Raw genomic sequence first — 25458 nt, forward strand, 5'->3', positions numbered from 1 at the left:
GTAAAAGAAGAAATGGAAAATAAACTGCCAGTTTACATGAATAAATTGCTAAAGGAATGGTTTCTGAAGTTTAATATGCTGCTACCTTATCATGGCTAGATAACAAAGGAAAAATCCAATGTCTCCCTGACTTTTCCTTTGGTATAGTAGTTCATGAAAATAATGGCAAGGGCAATACAATCATTTAGTAAGAAGTGTCATCGTTTGAATATTTAACTATTGAGGATTCTTCTCTTTTGGTGGTCAAACATATATTGGCACCACTTTTTTCTGGGTGATGGGTTTAAATTTAAGCTGTTTGACTTTTTCTTTTTTGGTTTGGTTTCTATTGTTAGACTAACAAATATATTCATATAATGTTAGCAATGGGAAGTAATATTAAAATGAAAGACAAAAGGGTTGAAAGGCTAGAAAAAATATATACAAAAGAAATATAAAAAATGACTAAATTGTTTAAAGTTTTGTTCTTTGTTACTATGTTAGGAAAATAGAATAACTTGTTCATGACTAAGACCTTCAAAATTTAGCCACAGTCCTTTATATTCCATATTCCATATTGCAGTTTATTAACTTTTCCTTGTTGCTCCAAACTCTAACAATGTGCAAAAAAACCAAATGTCTGATCAGGAATTAGGGGAAAATAGCTTGAAGTTAGAAATAAGCCCTGTAGAAAATGGAGAAATTTTTCAATGCACTAGTGTAGTAAAATTTAAAGAAAGTACAGTTTGTTTATCTTTTCTTCCTTCCACAGGAGTATGGAAAGATTTCTGAAGGCCCTTAGCTGGTCTGATAACAAAAATGACTGAAGGGTCAATAAAATCTAAAAATTTATCTCACAAATTCTATTTCTTCCTGTGGAAAATACTTCCTACATTCTTATAATTTCTTAAGATAGTTTGGACAGAACATAATATGGATCTCAGTCTAACACATTTCACAATAAAGGGCAAAGGCTTATCAGCTATACAAAAAGGAAAGGGTGGAATTCACAGAGCCCTCTCAGTTTCTACTGATAATCTTCTGGCAGAGCTAATATTCCACCTAATATTATCTGCTTGTTGTGGAATTCCAACCATGTGTAAGTTGCACTGGTGAGACTGAGATTTGAAAGACATTATTTTAGCCTGAAGTATCAGCCTTCATTAATTGAGTTATGGATGTCTCGAAGGATATTAAAATCTTTGTCTCAAAGCATTCTCTTTTCAGCAACACCCAATCAAATACCTACAGCACAAACAGTAGTAGCATTAGTATGATATTTTCCCATATAAGAATAGACACAACATCCTTCTTAATGATGGCTGCAGCCATTTTCTCAGGGGCAAATGAGGCAGCTGAAGCTTGTGGGCAGCATCCAAACATTAATAGACTCTTCAGTAATCAAAACAGAAGATAAACACTATTTTCTGGCTCTAATCATGGCAATTATACAGAAATCAAGATAAGAGTGCTGCAGGGAGTGGCATGATATGGGCATGTTTGGTTTTATTTTATTTATTTGAGTGGCAGAAATTGTGATGCCGTGCAACCATAGGAGCTGTCTGCTGCAAAGAATGGAAAGCAGAGCAAATGTAGCTTGGCAAACTTAGATGAAAAATTATCATTACAGTATTACTAAAGAACTAGGACACAGTGTCTGTTAACGAGGAATGTCTGTTAATTAAGCAATCCCTTAATTACATGACATTCTTGCACCAGTAGGATTGTTGACACAGTTTGGTTGAAATCAGTGGTTCTGTACCAAAACAAGTGTATTTGGATTTGAATAATGTCTATTGTTTCCTTAAAAATGTAGGATCTGTTGCAATTTGTTATTGACTGGGAGAACAAACTTAGTTTGTTTCCACTTTTTAAAAATGTACACATGCATGAGCCCAAACCACATTCAGGATATCAAGTTGCTTTTTTTTCTTGGAGATTAACTTGTCCTGGAAATTAATTTTCTTGGACAAAACATAATAAAATATGTTTTCTATTGTTCAGTCATAGGCACAAGTTCTTCAATTATAAATAAAAACTCTCTCTCTAGTTAAAATGAACTAAAATCCCATCATATCACAGTGAAGATGCTGGCTGGAATGATAGCAGTTGCAATCCCAACTAATCTATTTTCAGATCTCTCTTTGGGGGAAAAAATATTTTCCTGCTGGAAACAAGAGGTCAAATATATTAGAAGAATAGGTGTGGACTTTGGGGTGACATTTTGGTTTTCTGTTAAGTGCTGACCAACATTGGCCTGTGCATTTTTAGTTACAAAATAAATTGCATCAGTAAGTCTACAAAGGTTGTGAGGTTTGGCCACTCCTTCTCAAAACAGCAATTATTACAACGGCTTCAGATCAAGTGAATATAATATTGGCGTTATAAATATATAATGTGCTGGAAATCAGATATCAGAGTTGTCTGAAATAATCTAGCTATTAATTGTTATTGCTTACTCAAATGGTAATTTATGAGTATTCATTTCATAATCTTGCATTTTTTCTGAAAGATATTTTGATGTGCAATGTGCAGGTTTTTGTATCAAAAACTACAAATACCTTAGTCTACGGAGTTCTTGATGCTCTCTGAGTGTGGTGATGATGTTACTTAGTTGGTAAGATATTCTCTTTTATTGGAGCTAAATCTATATTATCTTCCTCTGTAGAACTCCTAGTTACAACTATGCACCCAATATGGATAAGCATTGGATCATGCAATACACAGGGCCTATGCTTCCCATCCATATGGAATTTACAAATACCTTGCAACGCAAAAGACTTCAAACTCTGCTGTCAGTTGATGATTCCATGGAAAGGGTAAGCAAACAAAAATGCTTAAAGCCATTCTGTAGTATTACATTCTGAATATTGCTAAAGTAGGAAATCCTCGTCCCAGAATTCTACTTACTTTTCATTTTTATATGAATACCCCAATTTTTATTCCATTCATTCTTTCAGCAGTACTGATTGAAAGGCAAACCAAGTACATAAAAAAGAGTAAGATTTCTTCTGGTAAAATAGATAGCATATATACAAGGGATATGTAGTGAAGCATTGTAGAGTGCAGGTAGTCCGAACCTGATGATCATAACTGAGCCCAAAATTTCTGTTGCTAAGCAAAGCAGTTGTTAAGAGAGTTGTGCCTCATTTTATGACCTTTTTGCCATAGTGGTTAACTAAATCACTATAGTTGTTAAGTGAATCATGCGGTCGTTAAGCAAATCTGGCTTCCCTCATTGACTTTGCTTGTTGGAAGCCAGCTGGAAAGGTTGCAAAAAGGTGATCACATGATCGTGGGACAGTGCAACTGTCATAAATACATGCCAGTTGCCAGGAGTCCAAATTTTGATCACATGACCATGGTGATGCAATGGTCATAAATGTGAAAAACGATCATAAGTCACCTTTCAGCACTGTTGTAACTTCAAATGATAACAAAGGTGGTGAGTCGAGCACTACCTGTACGAGTCCCTCCGTGTTGTGTACTAATTTAAAACATTCTGTAATAGATTGGGTTGTTTGAAACATTTCATTCATTCATTCATTGCAAATAGTTTGATATTTCATTCCAGGTGATGAAAAAGTAAAGACAGAAAAGTTAAAAAAAATTGTATTTGAACACATCTAAAGAGATTTTCTGTGTCAGTGCTATTCTCTAAAGTTTAATTTGACAGTCACAGTTGCTTGTTTTGCAGCTAAATAGATTCATATGACCTGGAGAATACCAAAATTGCAGGGACCTATAAAAGCTTCCCAAGGTGTACCTAAAATGGAAAACATGGTTTCTTTCAAGCCTGAAATGAACAGCCCCATTTGAAATAATTCAACAGAACAAAACTCAAATCAGTTTCAGTCTTTCATCATATCAAGCTTAAAATAAGTTGTATGCTGTGGGATTCCAGGAGACAATGAGAACTTGGAATCAGATCCTTACTGCCTTCTCAACTTTTCATCCAAGGTCTGTGAAATGAGGACCCAAAATTGTTGGGGGCAGTATGTTGATTGGGTAAACTGCTTAGAGAAGCTGTAAAGCACTGTGAAGCTATAGAGAGAGTAAGTCTACGTGCTATTACCTTGTTTTATGGCCCAGGACCACAAAAGTAGGTGATTGCTGGCCAATGAACTTGCCTGGAGATTGGGAAAAGTGGTAATGAAAAACATTTAAAAATCTCATAAGAGAAGCATTTTTACCCAACCATTCTACTTTAGAAAAGCCCTTAAGGTTTTCAGGAAAGACCACAAAAATCTTTGAATGAACACATCCTGGGATGCTCAGCGACACAGTACAGGCCAAAGAGGAAGCTAGAAAGACTCATTGATATTCAACAATTAGCAGCCAGTCTGCAATTAATGGCGAAAACCAACCAGCCAAGCTATAAATAAGTAGCCTGACGCAGACATGGACAAAAGTTAATTTTTTATGGGTGCTTCCATTCCTATCAGGTTTGTTGTTTTACATTTAGTCAGGAAAAATCAAAGGTGGCAAGTACAGATTGGGCAAGACCTGGCTTAAAAACAGTAACTGTGAGAGGGACCTTGGAATCCTAGTGGACAATCAATTAATCATGAGCCAGCAGCGTGCAGCAGCAGCCAAAAAAAAGCTAATACATTCCTGGGTTGTATAAACAGAGGCATAGAATCAAGATCATGTAAGGTATTAGTCACACTTTATAAAACCCTAGTAAGACCACACCTGGAATACTGCAGCCAATTTTGGTCACCATATCACAAACAAGATGTTGAGAGTGTGTAAAAAAAATTCAGAGAAGAACAACTAAGATGATCAAAGGCCTGGAGACTAAAACATACGAAGAATGGCTGCAGGACTTGGGTTTGGCTAATCTAAAGAAAAGAAGAACTAGGGGAGACATGATAGCAGTATTCCAGTATTTGAGGGGGGGTCACGTTATTCACCAAAGTACCAGAGGACAGGACAAGAAACAATGGTTGGAAACTGATCAAAGAGAGAAGCAACCTGGAATTAAGGAGAAACTTCCTAACAGTGAGGACAATTCACCAGTGGAATAGCTTGCCTCCAGAAATTGTGGGTGCTCCATCACTGGAGATTTTTTTAAAAAAAGGCTAGACAGTCACTTGTCTGAGATGGCATAGGTTCTCCTGCTTGAGCAGGGGGCTGGACTAGAAGATCTCCAAGGTCCCTTCCATCTCTATTTTATTCTAAGACTGTTGTTATCTTTCCAGATAATTTTAAGCTAAGCACTCTTTGCTACTTAAAATGCTTAATTATAATTCTCACAGAAAGGAAACAGAATATTGGTTGAGCATAAAACAAGACCAGAATGTTTTCTGAAAACTCTGATTAAGCAATAGTTGGAACAATTATATGCCCATGTATTTATTTGCATTTGATTGTATATTTACAAACATATATTACTCAAAACCACAACTGAATCAACAAAAGTTAAACATAAGAGAAATCAAAAGCTCATTAAACAATTCCAAGCGTCAGTCAGTGTATTTTTGAATACACTCTGAAAACTCAGCCATATCAGTTTACACAGACTGCCCATTTCCAAACTGGCTCAACAAATCATCCAAAACAAATTAATCTTAGCAACATTATTGCACAAAGACTCTTGCTCACTAGGACACATATTCTTTTCTATTTACCTGCCTACTATCCATACCATGAACTTAAATTTCACCATAGCAGAATTAATTTACAAAATAGCAATAGTTTACTTACCAAATTGGCAGGCAGTGGCATGAAGTTGTTAGGTGTCTTCTCCTCTGACTAAACTATGGCCAATTCTGCTGCTGCTGAGAGAATCATGTCTATGTCTTTAAGGCAATAAATAAATGTGTGTGGTCTCAGAGCCAGTGTCTTTTATCTTACCAGATAATTAGCAATCAGAGTCCAAAGGCACCATCATTGAATATGCATAATAAGGGTGGGAAGAATATAGTCAGCCCTTCAGAGTAGATCAGTCTAAGAAACCAATGTCTCATAGGTCAGTACTACTTTTATTGTAAAGCTACAATAATAGAATCTTACAAGTCTGAATGTATTCTCCCCTCCTTCCCTTTATCTTCATGTGAACTAGGAAATGGCTTGTTTAAGACTTTTATTCACATTAAATTCTTGGCCGGGGCTCTGGCTTCTTTTCTCTGTTTCCTTGATAGCAGCTCTCCCTTCTTCCCTCTACATCTAGTGCTAGACAAAGGTGAGTTGGTATCAGAAGAACAGCTTTCATGGGGAACCAATAACCATATATGGATAGGGAGTGATGATCAAGTGGTCAATGGTCTTCTAATAGGAGCTGTGAGCTGCTGATTGGATCAACAGTCAGTAGCCCTGTTTTCTGTTTGTGATGGGTGAAGACTCTATTTCCTGGCCCTGGACTTTGCCTTGACGTCTTCCATTATGATGCTAGCTGGTGTACCAACAGGAAGAGTGTACTATTAAGTCAAGCCTCTGTGCAGTTGTTTTCTCCCCATTCCTGACTAGCAAATTCTGAATTAGTCCTCTTCTTTCTGATTAGTATCTCTCTATTTAGCTATACTGAGCCTTGGTGGAGCAGTGGGCTAATGCCTCCTTAAGTAACACCAGCTGCCTGCAATTAGTGCAGGTTCGCATCCCACCAGGCTCAAGGTTGACTCAGCCTTCCATCCTTCCGAGGTAGGTAAAATGAGGAGCCAGATTGTTGGGGGCAATAAGCTGACTTTGTAATAATGCCGCTTGGGGTGTGTGTGAAAGCCCTAATAAGCAGGCATATACATAGAATGAAGGCTACTGCTAAGCTTGTAAGCCGCCCTGAGTCTTTGGAGAAGGGCGGGATATAAATGGAATTAAAATAAATAAATAAAATAAAATATTCTTCTGCCGCTCATGGCTTTGGAGAGTAGAGTTTTATGTGGCTGATAAACTGGATCTAGTCATCTAGCCTTAAACTGGAGAGGGGCTGTTAAGAAAATGAAAGAAAAATAAAAACAAAAAGAAAGGATTCTGTGTAACTTGTGAGTTGTTTCTTTATATGTGAGAGATCTGAAAAGCAGGGAAAAGCATCTAATGCTTACTATAGTACCTTGTAGTAAAGTATAAACTCACTAAAAAGCAACAACCTACTAAACTAGAAGGAGATCAGGGAGATGGGGTTGTTTTGAAGGCAGACAGCCTGATATGCTCACCAGGTTTCAGCAGTTCCCCTCTTTCACTGGGCTAGCAAAATGAATGACTAATTTTCCTTAAGTGCTCTAAAGATGTTTCAGAAGAGACAAGCCAAAGTCCTGCTGTTGAACTGGTAAGCTAGGAATTTAAAAGAAAAATCCTCAGCACCAAAGTCCACTTGTCACTCTTGTAATGGTTGAAAGACTCAATTGTTTCAGCCTTTAAACAGACTAGTTCTATTCCAAGATCAGGACAAACTACTGTGCTTGGTTCCAATCTGGAAACAATTGATGAAATGGGTGCATTTTGTTTGAAGCTTCAAGCTCTAAAAATGCGCATTTCAATACTGCTATATATCTGATGGAATTTATATCTCTTCTAGAAGCATATGATGAATGTTTGATGATTACTGGATTTTAATTGGTTTATTAATGACATGGCCCTAACGGAATTGTTTAAATGTAAATTTTGTGTGCATTTGTAATGATTGATTTAGCATTGATTTGCATTGATTTTTTCCATTTATTGCATTTCAGTTATATCATATGCTAGTGGAAACTGGAGAACTGGAGAATACTTACATTATTTACACTGCTGATCATGGTTACCATATTGGACAGTTTGGACTGGTCAAGGGAAAGTCAATGCCATATGATTTTGATATTCGCGTTCCTTTCTTTATTCGTGGTCCAAGTATAGAGCCGGGATCAGTGTACGTTCTCCTATGTCTGCAGCACAGCTGTTGTACCTAATGTAAAATATTTGTAAGCACATTTGATTGTCATTCTTGTGGATGATTTCTTTCATCAAGATTATTGCAAAGCATGAACAAAGAAGAGTATCTTTTTGTTACTTTGGAAATGTTATTCTTTCCAAAGTTTGCTAGAAGTATAATGGCATATTCCTTTTTATTGTTATAGCCCTATACAGTTATTTTGTTGCTTGCTGCTAGGACTGTAATGGGGTCATGTGAGGATATATTTCACTTACTGTGGTTTTACTGGTATATAAATATTTAGCCACGAGTCTGCTGACTCAAGTACCATGGCTGCTTTATCTTATTGCATAACTTAGTACATCCTGAAATTAGAGTGCCTCATCCTAATCCACTGTCCGGTAAGGGAAACTTGGAGGAAACTTGAAACTTGTTGTCTTAAGGTGCCATACTTTTATAAAATAACACTCAAATTCTTTTAATTCTACAAAGATTTAAGGTGTTTCTTCTAATGTGCATAATACAGCTCTGACCTTTTCTGTTAATTTGCAGAGTATCTCACATGGTGCTGAATATTGACCTTGCTCCAACAGTTTTGGATATTGCAGGACTTGATACACCTCCAGATATGGATGGCAAATCTATTCTAAAACTTCTGGACCTCGAGAAACCAGGGAACAGGTGAGCTGAAGCACTTTCTTGAAGGCTATTCATTAGCAAATGGCTGAGTTAGATTGTAAAGATGGAAAATGAAACATGTCTAAACAAGTACAAGTGACCCTTGCTTTCCCAGCACACAAAACAATTTTAAAGATCATATTTATAAAATTGTGGAAGTTGTGACTAAATAATTCACTTGGAGTAAAAACAAATTAGTCATCTTTAAATGCATAGCCAGACATAGCCATGAATGCCAACAATATATTATTGTTATTTTGATTTTAGGTTTCGAACAAACAAGAAAACCAAAGTTTGGCGTGATACATTCCTGGTGGAAAGAGGGTAATTATTGAAGTTGAGAGAGTTTTAGGGAAATTGCCTGGTGGGCAATTCTATTAATTTTTGTATGCAGGCACATCCTTTGTTCGACCTTGTTTTGCTACTATTAACAGTGCAGGTTGTGAAGCTCATTCCTTGCCACGCCAGGTTGATCTGAACTGTAAAAGAAAATTGCCTTGGATGCTTTAGAGAATGGGAAGAAGGCAAAATAAAAACAATATTTGGGACTTTTCCTCTAAGACTTCACTGGGTGTGAACTGCTTTCCATCTCCTCACTTTTGGTAATACAAACTTTCCCCAATGGCACCCTTTAGGAACTGAGGAAAAGAACAAAACAGCAAAACACACAATTTAATAAGATTGAAATTGGTTTAGTTTTAGGACTGCACTGTCCCTCACAAGCCCCCTTCTCTCTTATTTTTACTCCTTTGGCAAAAGACACTGCTGGCTTGTATCTTTTCATCCTTTCTCGAGTCAGATATTTTCACAACTGAAGTACAAAAGAGGGGTCCTGCCAAAGTATATGGGCTGAGGAAGGAATCATTACAACTCTCAGCAGCTTCCATGTTAAAAGCTTGTGGTGAACAAGCCTCGAGAGATCATCCTATGCAGTATGAAAGGCAAGACCAGATGCCAACTGTTACTCTGCCTTTTTTTCTTTGCCTGTGCCAAGAAATGATAGAAAGGAAGGCAAATGCCATATCCCTGGTTGAGCTTATCCTGCATATTTTATGTAGAACATATACCCTTCTTCTATCCATGTATTCTCTCATTAGGAGACAACAACTGCATGAAATGCAGCATTGAATTTTGCCAGTCACCTTTGTCCTTCATATACATGTACATATACATATACATGTTCTACACTAAAATATGTTTCCCCTCCAGTGTTCAGATCTCCCTGCAAAATGTGGAAATCTGTACATTGGAAAGAACCGAGCACACAGAAGGTCTTTTTAGATGTCCTTGTGAACATGTATAAATCATATAAGACAGCTCAAAGATCTCTTTAGGCCAGTGTTTCTCAGCCTTTGGCGTCATTAAGATATGTGAACTTCAACATGGAGGCTGGGGAATTCTGGGAATTGAAGTCCACCCATCTTAAAATTGCCAGGGTTGAGGAAACATTTTAGATTAAGGCTTTTCTCATGTCTCACCCTGACCTTTATTTCAAATGCATTGCATTTTAATTCTCTAATAAACAAATGACAGACCTTGTTTGTTTACTTCCGCTTCATAGGCACTTCTGTTTTGATTCATGCATATTATTCACACATACTCAAAAGTACTGCTTCTTTTCTTTTTAAAGCAAATTTTTGCGTAAGAAGGAAGATTTGGGCAAAAATACCCAGCAGTCAAATCATTTGCCTAAATATGAGAGAGTAAAAGAATTATGTCAACAAACTCGATACCAAACAGCTTGTGAACAACCTGGCCAGGTAAGCAGCAGATAACCATATAATGTTTAATTATACCTCATAATTCTTTAAGAATTGATGTGATAATGCAGTGATTAATTTGATAATACATTTCATAGGGATCAGATTTTTAAGAGACTACCTATCAAGGAAAATCAAGCTTTTGATAGTGTGCTCCATACCATGTGCACTAATCAAACAGGTGGTAAAGAAGAAGGGAAACTCAGAAACAAAACAGGTTAAGTAGAAAGTAAACAGGGTCAGTGAAAAAGGACTCAATTGTCTATACATCAACCCACAAAGTATGAGGAATAAGCAGGGTGAACTAGAAATTCACGTGAGGGTCGTATGTGAGGGTAAATATGATATTGTTGTCATTACAGAAACTTGGTGGGATGAAACCCATGAATGAAATACAGCTATAGAGATTTAAATTGTTTTAAAGAAACAGACCTAATAAAAGAGGAGGTGGAGTTATGTTATGCATAAGAAATAACTACTTATGTACAGAAATAGAGCAGAACAATGATGAAAATTGTCTTGAGTGCATTTGAGTCAATATCAAAGAAAAAAAGAATGATATTGCTATAGGTTTGTCCTATAGGCATCCAACCAACAGAAAATAATTGAACTTTTTGCTAGTCAGTTAACTAAGGGGCGCGGTGGCTCAGTGGGTTAGGACGCTGAGCTTGTCGATCAGAAGGTCGGCAGTTTGGGGGGTCGAATCCTGAGTGCCGCGTAACAGACTGAGCGCCTGTTACTCGTCCCAGCTTCTGCCAACCTAGCAGTTCGAAAGCACGTAAAAAATGCAAGAAGAAAAATAGGGACCACTACGGTGGGAAGGTAACAGCGTTCCATGCGCCTTTGGTGTCTAGTCATGCCGGCCACATGACCACGGAGACGTCCTCGGACAAGCGCTGGCTTTTCGGCTTTGAAACGGAGATGAGCACTGGCCCCTAGAGTTGGAAATGACTAGCACGCATTTGCGGGGGAACCTTTACCTTTTTACCTTAACTAAGGTATGTAGGAAGCACACCACAATAGTAATAGGGGACTTTAACTACCTTAACATCAACTAGGAGACAAACTCTGCACCAAGTGCAGAACTGCAACTCTACATCAGACAGGTTCCAGACAAACCTAGCAAACAACTTTGTCTCCCAAAAAGTAGAGAACGGAACTAGGGGGTCAGCCATATTGGACTTAATTCTTACTAACAGATGAAATGATAGAAGATGTTGAAGTTACAGGAACCTGGAAGGGGAGTGATCATGCAATATTGGAATTCAACATGCAAGCACAAGCAATAGAACAAAATCAAACTAGAGACTTGGACTTTAAGAGAGCTGATTTCAATAAACTTAGAGAGATCTTGGGAAGGATTCCATGGATGAGAATCCTCAAGGGAAAAACAACTCCAAAAGCTTGGGAAATTTTGAAACGTGAGATTATAAAAACACAGTCTACTCACAATTTTAAAGAAGAAGAAAAAAGATCTCAAAAGAAACCAGCATGACTGCACAAAGAACTGTCTGATAAATTGAAAGACGAAAAGGACAAGTATAAAAAGTGGAAAGAGGGGCACATAACTAAGGCAGAATGTCAGCAAATAGCTCAAGCCTGCAAAAAGGAAGTCAGGAAAGTTAAGGCTCAAAATGAACTAAGGCTTGTGACAAAAGTCAAAAATAACAAAACAAAACCTTCTTTCATTATGTACCAGAAAGTAAATGAAATATTCTTCGTCTAGCCATTTCTAATCTTCTGACAGAAAACAAGCATCTATTGATAATTATCCAATCCATAACTGTAATATTAAGTTGAAAAAAAAGAAAGTTGATAAATTCCAGGTAGGGAGATAAACACTGGCATCTGTGATTGTTAAATGGAATCTTCTTATTAACTCTTGATTACTAATCAGAGACTGAGAGGAGGGGGTGAGATGGTGGCAGCTATAAAAAATGGGGAAACGTTTTACCTTGGTTTTTGTTAATTCATTTGCTGCTTTTCAAAATGCTGGTTTTTTTTCCTCCAAAGGCAATATACATTTTTATTTTGATTCATTCTTCTCTTAAATGTTTCACAGCATGTCACAAATTTTCACCACTAAAAGCACTGCTGCAATTAATCAAGCAGCATATAGAACTTTGGACATGTAGAATGTAGCTTAATGGATGGTTTTGCTTGCTCACAAAAGGAGTCTTCATTCCCAGTCTGGCAAAGGTCAGATAAAAGCTAGGCAGAAGTAGTTATTTAGAAAAGTCTCAAGAACCCACAAAAAGCATTTAACATTATTATTCTTCATAGAAACACCACTGATCTCAGTACACTCTGTAATATTTACTCAGTTATATTGAAACACATAAAGCATTATTATCAGTCTAAAGTCCAGACTCTCAATCTGTGTGTGTGAAAAAGACAATGATGGCAAATTAATGCATTTTCCCCACAATTATATACTAGCTTGTAGGATGAAGGGTAGCATAGGAAAGACTTCATAAAGTCTTATGGTATGCAAGAAAATGTATATGCATCAGTACTTGTGTACATTTCTATCACACCATTATTTAAGGGGCTAAGTAACATTATGCAAAACATAAAAAGGAGTATAGAAGATGTAAGTACAATAAATTTTAAGGCACAAGATAAGGGAAACATAGCTAAAGGTAGTTTACACCAACATATCTCAGTGATGTATTCCTCTTCATTACCTTTCTATGCTTGCAAACCATCTTTGTCTCAGTCACCTTCATTTATACAGTTTCTTACTTTTCTTTTTCTTAAGCTTCTTTCTTTTTGAGGAGTTTATCAACTCCAACTACCATGATTTTCTCAGCCTTCCCTTTCATCTCACCCCATTACTCGACCTTCATACACACACACACACACACACACACACACACACACACACACAAATCAATCCTCTTCTCTTCGTAAGACCAAACAATTGTAACATACTTATTTCCATTAGTCACTTTCCATTAGTTACTTTCTTTTAAAGGTAGTCTTTGAGTTATGAGTCATTGGGAGATGCTGGCGAGAAGTTGCAAGTCCCACTTAACTTATAAGCAGGTTGGCAGTCAAGTAAATGACTGCTGCTGGCGGGAAAAATGCACCAGAGTGTGCAAATAGCAGGAGAGCCATGGCATGAGTTCAACAGGGCTTGGGATGGCTGTTGCCAGAGGGGGGGAGGTGTGTGATGGTGTGTGAGTGAGCAGGGGACATGGTGCAAGTGGAAAGGGGCTGAGTGCATGGGTGGGGAGGACTTACCCAAACAACCTGCAGTCTTCCCTACCATCTTGCCTATTGGCTTTGCTTGTTTCCTTTGCCAGCAAGGAAGGCTGCCTTGTGAAAAAGCACTTTTGGGACAATCATGACCTGGATGACTGTGAATCTCCATAGACAGTTGCAAATTACAGTCACAGTATGTGGGCACTGCAACCGTCATAACTGCAAGCTGGTTGCCAAGCACCCAAACTTAATCATGTGATTGTGGGGGTGCTGGGACAGCTAGAACTTAGAGAACTGGTCACAGCCATCTCTCATTCAGTGCCTTTATAACTTTAAACAGTCATAATTGAATGGTTGTTATCGGGGACTGACTGTGTATTCAATCTACCTTCACTCAGCATCTGTTCTTTCTTGACTAGTCTCTTTTGTCACATATATTAAAGTGCAGACCAAGTTGAGGATATTTAAGTCTTGCTAAATCCTCTGAACACGTTCTTTATTCCATGTTGCACTTTTTATGTTCTTGGCAGTCAAACTTTCCAGCATATTTAAAGCTTGAATTGTCAGCTGGCGATGTTTCTTTCCCTAACCTTCAGGCATGCCTATCATTGAGACATATTTTGTAGACAATGTAATTAATTTCCTTATTACACGAAAAGCTTTTGTCGCTGTCTGAAGTTGTCACAGCATATTAAATAAACGGTGTTCACTTTTTAGACTTCAGTGGGACATTTATTGCACTTTAATGATGTTGAATGCAAAGCTACATTAACACTCTTACAAAAACCAATAAAGGGAGTGCATCATAATCTACCTTATGTGGTTTATTGCAAATGTTTCCAGAAATATGTTTGTCACCATTGGTACTCTGTAATTTCTTCAAGAGACAGGAAAAGTTTTTTTTCCAGATAGCTTAGTCTATGAAAATAATTTCAGAGAAGAATGTAGCAGGAGTATGGAAGCACAAGGTCCGGGATTATTCTGAGAAAAAGTGGCAATATCAGAAAGTTACTATGCATACAGTCAAGATAAACATACCTATAACTTCTTTAGGTTTCATGGTCAGAATTAAGCATTAGGTTTCTATGAGAAAATCACCATTTTTGCTGTTCTAATGTGGTTCTCTATCTATAATATAAAAATAATTTGCCTATCTCCAACAGGAGTTGTGAAAACATCAATGATAAATGAATAAATTCAAATTTTAGCAAATAGCACATGTTTTATCACTTTGGTACTAGAATTATCTTTCCTCACTTCTACATCCTCCTTTTACAACTTAAATCTACCCAGTATTCCTCCACATGATTGATATGAGTGTATTACTTTTATATTGGAGTGTTAATTACCTATTTTCTGAAAATTATACATAGTATCCTGGCAGTCCAACTAGTGTCTTCAGTATTCAGTGTGGTATCCTGTTTACTCAGGGTGCCTCCTCATCAAGGGTGAAGTCACCAGATTAGATGCTATAAATTTCTGTTATACCAGTCTTTTTGTTGGGCTAATTAAAAGTGGTGATAGGTGCACCATTCAAAGATCTGAAATACCAAGTTAGGGACAGATCCCCCTGGGGAAAATGTATCTATACAAGTCACGAGAGTTGACACTGACTTGCTGGATCAGACTTTTTTTGCTAATGATGTAGCTTCCTAGTTACAAGAACAAATCACATCTCATTGAATAGAGATGTAACTTTATAAAATAAATTACTACTTTTCTACTAGAATTATTTTTCCACTAGTACCGGTAGGTGTGAATCCATCTTTCTCAGGATAAAGAAACTTGTATGCATTGGAAAACATTAAATTATGAGCAGAGTTCTGTCGACCCCTTTTGGTAACAGCAAGAAGTGCAGTCTCAACTTTTTCAAATCAAAGGCTTTCCATTCTGCTGCTGCTTTTTCTTCTGAAAAACTGCAGATTTGTATGGTGCAACCATATCTCTGCTCTGTGTCTTTTTCATTGGCTACAGAACCCAGGGATATGTACATGTCTCATTTTTGGAAACTTAGCAAGTGTAGTTTTATTAATTGTTTAGAAATTTCATCCAATTCTGCCCAAGACTACAATGAAGTTTAAAGGGACGCAAAAATCATGCAAGTACTTTTTGAATTTGGTAAATTATATATGTATCCTCTCCCAGCAAACGTCACTTGAAAGACTTACACCTTGTTTGCATTTCCTTTTTTAAAAACTTATTTGCCTAAAAGTATTTAATTTTTTATTTATTTCTTGTTATAAAACAGCATAAGAAGGGTGGAGTATAGTCATTTAAAAACCAGAAGATAAATCAGAGTAAAAATAAAATTCTATATTTTTAAAAGCCATAAAATATAAAAGATATATGAATTTAAAAAACAAAGTATATATAGGAACAAGACTCTAAAAGAAGCTTTAGATGGAGTATAGGGGACCTTAAAATGTTAACACAGTGTGTGGAAGGCTATGTCAAGTTACAGAGCATTATGATATAACAAACTAGGTGTTGATTAAATCTAGTTTATAGCACTGGTCATCATCTGACAAATTTTGAGCGCTGTTGCACAAAATCTGGTAACCTGTATGTTGTATCAGGGTTATTTGAAAGCAGCAGGAAGGTGAAGAATTGCCCTGTGCATCCTGGATATCTATGCAGTTATGGTAAGATGAGGCTAGTATGAATGTCACTGTAGTACATAGATTAATGTTCAAGATGCAAAAAAGAAATAAATGCTTTCTAGGATATTATTGCCATCTATGTTTCACTGGACTGTCTTTTTCTTTTTTTGCAGAAATGGCAGTGTATTGAAGACACATCTGGTAAACTACGTATTCACAAATGCAAAGGGGCCAGTGACGTTCTTGCTATGAGAAAAAGAACACGGAGTATACATTCCCAGGGATATAGCAGCAAAGAAAATGACTGTGATTGCAGGGACGCTGATTATCAGACCAGTCGGGCCCAAAGGAAAAATCAAAGGGGTTTCATGAGGACCTCCAGTGTACAAAGTAGGTGATGATAGGTTTGGAAAAGCCAGGGATCTCGATGGGCAGCAATGCTAAAGAATCATTTGTTCCTTATAGGTTGAAAAAAAAAACTGCCAGTATTCAGACTGTATTCAGACTCACTTGTTAGAATGGGAATCACATCTTTGAATTATCATCCTAAAAAAATGTTCAGGTGGTAATCTAGAAGAGCAAAGGTAAATTTTATAAAGAATGTCTTGGTTTTACATTGCAGAGCATTCAAAAATTAAATTTCCCACCTGCAGAATTTGTGCAATTTATTTAAGAGCTCATTCTTCATAAAGCAAGTTTAAGTATGTTCTTTCTATACTAGCTATCTTAAAAAGACATAACTGACTTGAAAATTGCCCATCCAGTCCAGCCATCTAGAGAGGGCCTGCAGAAAGGCCTTGCAATGTACATTTGCTATAGAGAAGATGACAGCCTTTCTCAGTGGTAGCTCCCACTTTGTGGAATATCTTTCTGATGGTTAAGGGACCCAATCTTTTTTGCATTTCACAAACTAGTGAAATTTGGTATGGCCCTAACTGATTCTGGACAGCCATTATAGGCATTTTTGTATATCATTGTTTTCATTATATTCATGTTGCATTTAAATCAGGAGTCTTCAAACTTGGCTCTTTTATGACTTGTCAAATTCAACTCCCAGAATTCCTCAGCCAGGCACGCTGGCTGAGGAATTCTGGGAGTTGAAGTCCACAAGTCATAAAAGGGCCAAGTTTGAAGACCCCTGATTTAAATGATGTTTGCTTTGTTGTTAGCCACCAAGCGTCTGTCAAGATTAGAAAGGATTATAATTATTTTTAAATAATAACTAAAAATATATAGTAAACCATCTTTAGAAAATCTTTGCCCTGAAATGCAGAATTGGAACTAACTATCACTATTTACATTATTTATATTAATTGTACAGACATTAGCACTGTATGTATGAAAGCCTTAATTCCAATATATTGGCTATCTTTCAAAGTGTATGCATTCTATAATTTCCTATTGTTGACTCTGTGATCTTATGCAGAATACAAACCCCGATTTGTCCATACTCGCCAAAGTCGGTCCTTATCTGTGGAATTTGAAGGGGAAATATACAGTATAAATCTGGAGGAAGAGGAAGAGAAGGAAGAGGAGGAAGAGGAGGAGGAGGAGTTGCACATCCTTCAGCCCAAAAGCATTGTTAAGCGGCATGGAAGTTATAGTGAAGAGGAAGAGGAAGCAGAGGAAGGTCATCCAGAAGATAGAGATGGAATTAAAGCAGTGCTTGCTGATGGAACTAACACAGTTGGCCAGCCAGATTCTGTCAGAGTTACTCATAAGTAGGAGTGCTTTACTTATTGCTTTTTAGTATTCATTCAGAACCATCTACTATATGGGAACAAAAATAAAAATAGCCCCAGGCAGTGGTGGGATTCAAATATGTGAACAACCGGTTCTTTGTGTGGATGCTACTTTCGGAAGTCCATTCAGGGTCTGGGCAAAAAAAAAAATAGCTACCAGTCCTGCCAAAGCGGTGTGAACTGGCTGAATCCCACCACTGGCCCCAGGGTGAATTTCAGGGATAGAAAAGAGAAGATCCTAAGGGATACATTCTGAGCAAAAAGAATGTCTGTTTTGCATTTGAGGATGAATATCAAATGGTAAAGCCAAAGAGGCTTTGATTTATTTAGAAAAACTACTGAAGATTTGAAACATCAAAGCTAGAGTAGCACATAAGCCCTTCTGCCAATTTCCCTATGTGGCCATTCCCTCTTTTCTCAACTTCCCTCACTGAGCAGGAAGGTCTGAAACAGGTTTATGATTGTGTGGATTTTATTCAAATTTGGGCAAATGCATTTTATGCTTAATGCAGGATACCTGGGAAGCAAGAGGACAAGAATAGTACACTTGAGATAGGACTAGTTTGCATAATAAAGAAAACAATATTATAGAGAACTTTGAAAGGTAGGAGAAATATTTGATGGAGGTAGGAGGAAAATAAAAATTCTAGGGATAGTTTTGTAAGTCCTGGGAAATGAGGTAGATATATTTGAAAGCAAATACCTTTTCTTGAAATGTCTGTGCTCAGATTTAATGTTTAGATACCCTGTCCTAAAACATTGGTATTGCTTTCTGTATAGAAATTTTTAGACAAAGCACTTACCACAGTTAACTGATATAGATATTTTAAATCCAACAATAAGAGTTACTGTTCGGTTTTTATTGCTGTGTTGATTCCTAGAATTTTGATTGGGCAAGGTTTCTCAAATATATCACACTTTATTATTCTTTCTCTTCATTCTTTCTTTACAGATGTTTTATTCTTTCAAATGACTCTATTCATTGTGAAAGGGAGCTATATCATTCAGCCAGAGCTTGGAAAGATCACAAAGCCTACATTGACAAGGAGGTTGGAAGGTCTTTTTTCTTAATTTAGAATTAGAACTGATATTTTGAGACAGAATAATTTATCAGAAAATATATATCAAATGAACATTGGAATAAGATGATAAGATAAGATAAGATAAGATAAGATAAGATAAGATAAGATAAGATAAGATAAGATAAGATAAGATAAGGTACGGTAATCTTCATTGTCATTTTTTTACTGTGGGCACAACAGCACATATCAAAAATGAAATTTAGTTGCCCGCTCTCAAAGTGAAACACATACATGACACACACCTAAAACATACTATAAACAACATATGTATAGACCCACACCCCTACATATACATAACAATAAAATATTAAATACTGTCCATCTTGAACGATATTGAAATTGGGTGCAAATTACTGCATATTCATATGCACAATATATGTTCTTGAAGATAATGGTAAACTATTCTTCAAAATTATATGAATAAGTATGAGACTTATCTGTGGTTCTCTCTCTTCCAGTATCTCTTCTTGTATCGAAGATCCCCACTTTCACTGATTGTGATTTCTTATAAAATACTAATTTGGACAAACTGTAGTCCTATCCTAATGATACAAACAAGTCAGCTTCACACAATGGGAATAAATGGTTTGATTCCCTAAACCAGTCAACCCTCACATGAAACTTTTAAACATATTGGGATTGTGTAACAACAACTCTGTTCACTTGAAAAAACTAATGTAAGAAATGGAGCATGGAAAACTACAGAATCTAAACAAATAGACTGAAAAGTAGTCAATATCTTGTGGTAATCACATCACACTAAAGAACATTCTAAACACTCTATGGCCTTTGGAAAATAATTGCTTAGTGGCATTTCACCATGTCTGAACTTGTTCTTGCAGTGGTCTCTCTCTCTCTCTCTCTCTCTCTCTCTCTCTCTCTCTCTCTCTCTCTCTCTCTCTCTCTGTGTGTGTGTGTGTGTGTGTGTATACACAACAATCTACAAGATGTGCTATAACATATGAATGTTTAAAGAGCAGTAATAATTTTCATATGCATTTAGCAATGATATGAAACAGTTTAATGAGAAGATTTATCATGAACAATATAAGTATTGGGTATATAATATTGCTATTAAACCAGTCATTCTTTTTACAGATTGAAGCTCTCCAGGATAAAATTAAAAATTTAAGAGAAGTAAGAGGACATCTTAAAAAACGAAAACCAGATGAATGTGACTGTAGCAAAAAGAGGTATATAAAACTTTCCCCAAAATTTACATATTATAATCTAATTTAGAAACCAATGTACATGGGAGCAAGATTAATTGTTCTCAAGTCGATTTTGTAACTAAATATGACGTCATTTGCAAAAAGAAGTCATACAGTGTTGTTAGACAATGTAGTCTTTTATTGGATTTTGTTTCATAATTTCATTATTTTATGGAGTTCTATTTAAATTTCAGGAAGATTTTTGAAATAAGCAACCCTAGAAGCATTTTTAGAACAAAACTTAGGACCATAGTGCTATAGTCCAGATTTTTTATATTGTTAATATAAAAAAGTGGTTACTACACAGCTTTCTAGTCAAAGTAAATGCTTCTGAAATCTAAGAAATTTTTACCCTAGATCCATGCTTCTTTAAAAGAGCCTCGCTGTATATAGAATCATTGCTGCTCATGATCAGATTTTAAAATATTAGACATGTTTTTGTTTTAAATGGGCATTTTACAGAAAGTTTTTTATATTATAATCTTTCTTTATAGCTATTACCACAAAGAAAAGGAGGCAAAAGTTCAAGAAAAGCTTAAGACAAGTCACCTACATCCATTTAAGTGAGTCTTGTTAATTTCCAGCATATTACCTTTCCAGCATCTATTCATGAGAACAATCTTTCAATCATCTTGTCATTCACATGCTATAGAAAGTTTGTCTAAAAAATTTTTTTAATTTCATGATGTGAGATTTAGAATTAGGAAATAGCTTTAAAGAATTCCTTGGTTACATTTCAGTCGTTTTTTGTATCTCATGTTGATAGCTGAACTTTATGTTTATTTCACTGGAATTATGTTCAATTGTTTTTACATCAATTTTGTTCAGTTTTTAAACATACATTGTTTTCATTTTATCCGATTACAGTACATTTCCATCTATTTCGATTGGTGACATAGATGCATAATAAAACTGACAAGGTTAAATATCATAATTGTATAAAATACAATGGGCCTATAATTACTCCATCTTCCTAGGACTATAACCAAGCATCATTTAACTTGATTGATCAGGGCAGAGATATACAACTGATTATCAAAGTATACAGATGATCACTAAGCAATGTCAACAGATGACCACATCTAGCAGTTTTATTTATATAACTTAGTTATATTTAAGTTAAAGAAAAGTGGATCCCTAAGCCACCCTATCATGTGCCTCTCTTATGTTGTGCCTCCCATTCTCCCCAAGCCAGTCCAGAACAATAACATATTTGATGGTATTCAAGGTCACTGAGTGATCAAAGAGGGTCAGAAAGAAGACCCTCCTCCCCCAAATAGCTTCATTAAAAAGGGTTACATATCGAGCTGAACCAAGCAAAAGAGCTCTAGCTTAATTCCTTTTTTCCAGAGCCCTTTGCTGAAATCCAATCTCCTTCTAAAAAAGGGAAGAATGGAGACTGGATGAAATTGTGTTTCATAGGATCCAGTCATAGTTTATTGAGGAGAGGTTAGACCACTGTATCCTTCAGAGCCTGCAGAACCACCCCATCTCATAACAGTACATTCACTACTACTGCAAGTCATTTCCCAGGAAGCCTTGACCAGCCAAGAGAGATATAGATTCAAAACACAGATGGCCACACTTAAAGCTTCAAATAACCTGTCCCTTTTAATTAATTACAAATTGTTAGTATGTTTTACAGGGTCTAGTTTACGTGTTCTTTCTTTTAAGAAAGTGGTTATCTGCTTGTATTCCACTATTCCCTTAGTGTTAGAGCTGCTTAGGTTTAAATGTGTCTCCTTTGTATTTTTCATATATCTAAATTCAATGGATTTTATTTTTATGTTTGATTACAATGAGCAGATGTTTAGACTGGAATTTGGCATTTTTATCCATTAAATTCTTCCCAAAGACTTGAGATAGGCAGATGTTTTTTTATGGTATTAAGAGTATCATTGCAAGATACAGGCTGTTCCAAGTAAAACTGCAGTTGACTGATGGTGATTATATGGTGAAGTACCATATCCCAATCATCATCTGTAATATATCAGGGTTCACCAGCTTCTAAGAGGAAGTTATTAAGTTGATCAGCCTAAATGTTAGGGAGGGCCATTCTAAAGCATAATGCCATTGTGAAAAATGCATAATAAGTTATTAATTAAGTAATTAATTATTACTTAATTATTATTAATTAGGAAAATAAACAGAAGTGATCACATTCCAGCATTGACAAAGCAAGTTAGAAATAACAGCAGGAAGCATTGTTTATGATAGGTTTATATGTATACTTAAACATATACAGATTTTTGAACATGATTTTATTTCTTTATATTCTTAATGACAGAGATAATGTAGCTAAGAAGCAATATCTGTGTTCCACTGTGAAGCAAGCCAGTTCTTCTTTTCTGGAAAAAAATAACAAAAGCAAAACTAAAATCATAGAGGTTTGATAAAGCAGATTAATTTCTCAAAACGTGGTGCAATCCTCATATTTTACATAATACCGTAGTTCCCATGAGCACTAGTGAGCTTAGCTAGTGTCACTGATGATGCTCTTCCAGAACCAGGAAAAATAATGCTATATAATGTTTTTAAGCTATTAGCCCAATTGCAGTTGTCAGTTCATTTGTGAAAAATGTACATGTACATAGAATTTAGTTTATTGTAGCCTCAATTATTAAAGTATGCTATTGTTTAACATCTATTAAATATTTTTGAGTGACTAGGGAAGCTGCTCAAGAGGTGGATGGCAAACTTCAGCTCTTCAAAGAGAATCGGAGGAGAAAAAAAGAAAGGAAAGGGAAAAGGCGCCAGAAGAAAGGAGATGAATGCAGCCTTCCCGGACTCACTTGCTTTACTCATGACAACAATCACTGGCAGACTGCACCATTCTGGAACTGTGAGAACCACTTCCAGTAGATGCATGCTCATGGGAATAAGAGTTGATGTGAGCTCTTAGGGAGTTGGAGGGCATATTTGTTCTGGATCTCATATGGAGAGGAGAGGAAAAGACAATAAGCTCATTAAAAATGGGTATGTTAATTCAAACTAGAATTGCATTTAGAGCTGAACTGACTAGATTTAATTTACAGATTTCTGAGTGAAAACAGTTTCAAAGTAAATGAAACCCAGAGATCTTGTGTGACCCAGTAGAAGTATAAAGATTTGCTTGATTAAATAGATGGTGGTGGGCAAAAGGGACAGCAACGTATGTGACAGTGCTAGGAAACCTAGCAGTACCCGTTATCTAGTGATGTATCTGGATGAGGTTTCATAGGCAAACAGGGCCAATCCATTGCTCAGTTCAAGAAATCCAAAGCTTGAACTCATCCAGTGGTGAACTGTCTAGGCCAGGAGTAGGCAACCTCGGCTCTTTTATGACTCATGGACTTCAACTCCCAGAATTCCTGAGTCAGCTATGCTGGCTCAGGAATTCTGGGAGTTGAAGTCCATGAGTCATAAAAGAGCCGAGGTTGCCTACCCTAGGTCTAGGCTCTGCTTTGAAAACACCCAGGAGAGAAAGTTCTCCTGGTAGCTAATTTGAATTTCAAACTGCTCTTATCATCAGCAGATTGTTTTTTTAATATTACAGGATGGGTTGCAGAAAAGTTTTTGAGCACTTGTAAAAGCTATATGTGTACTTTGTACAAGCATTGTCCTCCAATACGCAGTATCATTGCATGAAGCATGCAATCTGCTTATGGAACTATCAATGGATTCCCCTTGCTTGAGGGAAGTGAATACATCTATGTTTAAATTTATTTTTCCCCTATAACAGTGGGATCATTTTGTGCTTGTACAAGCTCCAACAACAACACTTACTGGTGTTTGCGAACAGTAAATGAAACACACAACTTCCTCTTCTGTGAATTTGCTACAGGATTTTTGGAGTATTTTGATATGAATTCCGATCCGTATCAGGTAAATATATGTTAAAATGATACTTAGTATCATTAGTGTAAGCCACTATTAATACATTCCAATTATATCTCATTTTATGTCTTGATGAAACTCAGAATAATGTAAGATGATCTCCCCAAATACTTTCACATCCAAGTTTTGATCCAAGCATACAGTCATGTATACTTTGCAGCTCTCTTATTACATGAAGTATGTGGCACTAACTAAGAAAGTATTACAAGTAGCGCTTGCCTTACAATCAGTTACTTAATGACTGTTCAAAGTTATGACAGGCCTCCCTGGATATAACCCAGTTCCAAAGTTATGAGAGCTGACACACACACCCCCACGGTCACATGTTGGTTTATGCTACATTTACAGCTTTTTGCTCCTGTGGTTACACAATTGCCTTTTATGATGATTTTGCCAAAATTGGCATTTACTTCCACTTTTTGGCAAATACAGCCCCTTGATTCATGTAACAACCACTGTAAAAAAAGATCAGATTGGTCATGTGGGTGACCTGATTTACAACCATCACAACTTATCATCATCAGAGGTAGATTGCATCACAGTTGTAAATCAAGAATTATTTCTGGATCCTTGCATGTGTGTTCCAAAGTGATTAATATAAGTACAAAAGAAATGTGAGAAGTAGTTATAACTTGTTGAAAGTCCATGTGCATAGGCATAATCATTTAAAGTTCACACCTTTTGCAGATGCAAGCATTCATTTATTTCTTTCCATGCTCAGCTAACAAATTCAGTACATACAGTAGAAAGAGGCATTTTGAACCAGCTACACCTTCAGCTAATGGAGTTACGAAGTTGTCAAGGTTATAAGCAGTGCAATCCAAGACCTAAGGGACTTGACACAGGTAACAACCCATGGTTTAAAAACTGGAACATTGTGTTTTGTTTCCCCTAATTATTCCAAGGAACAGCTGCGTGGTTCCTGACAAGGACTTCTAGGTAAGGACTTACAAGCTCAAGAAAATAATGCATTTCACTGAACGTATGAATGATATTTAACATTGAAATAATTATTTTTATTTTTATTTGTATCCCATCTTTATTTTTCTTATAAATAACCCAAGATGACAAACATATCTAATATTTCTTTCTCCTATTTTCCCCACGACTACCCTGTGAGGTGGGTTGGGCAGAGAGACAGTGATTAGCTCAATCATCTAAGACAGGGGTGTCAAACTCGCAACGTCACATGACGTGTTGTGACGTATCGTGACTTTTTTTCCATTGCCGGCATGGGGTGGGCAGAGTTTCGGCATGAGGCATCCAGCTCGTGGGCCAGCAGTTTAACAGACTGGCATTTTTTTGTCAATATAAGTGAAAAAAGCTAGGACAGATTAATAAATCACTCCTACCTTATATAGTAATTACCCATTATCAATGAATTAGGCTAGGTTATTTTCTTCCAAAAATCCATTGGGAAATTGAAATGAGTATGATAAAATGAAAATAAATGGCTACACAGGTCATCTGTTTTTAT

At 36.4% G+C, this 25458-nt stretch overlaps 1 protein-coding gene across 2 annotated transcripts in view; it reads left to right on the forward strand.

Moving 5' to 3' along the window:
• The window catches only part of SULF1 (sulfatase 1), a gene marked incomplete at its 3' end in the record, with an annotated part of 79333 nt that overhangs the window by 12337 nt on the left and 41538 nt on the right, over positions 1-25458 (forward strand). For both annotated transcript variants that reach the window (XM_081326005.1, XM_081326006.1), the window contains exons 4-16: positions 2648-2798; positions 7647-7822; positions 8378-8506; positions 8771-8827; positions 10134-10263; positions 16244-16460; positions 17497-17791; positions 18765-18861; positions 19993-20087; positions 20600-20668; positions 22775-22947; positions 23827-23969; positions 24703-24826. In XM_081326005.1, the coding sequence (XP_081182131.1) occupies positions 2648-2798; positions 7647-7822; positions 8378-8506; positions 8771-8827; positions 10134-10263; positions 16244-16460; positions 17497-17791; positions 18765-18861; positions 19993-20087; positions 20600-20668; positions 22775-22947; positions 23827-23969; positions 24703-24826 (1856 nt within the window). The remainder of the gene's footprint in view (positions 1-2647; positions 2799-7646; positions 7823-8377; positions 8507-8770; positions 8828-10133; positions 10264-16243; positions 16461-17496; positions 17792-18764; positions 18862-19992; positions 20088-20599; positions 20669-22774; positions 22948-23826; positions 23970-24702; positions 24827-25458) is intronic.

This window comes from Vipera berus (genome assembly GCF_964194415.1).
Source record: "Vipera berus genome assembly, chromosome: 3".
In the NCBI taxonomy this organism is placed as follows: Eukaryota; Metazoa; Chordata; class Lepidosauria; order Squamata; family Viperidae; genus Vipera; species Vipera berus.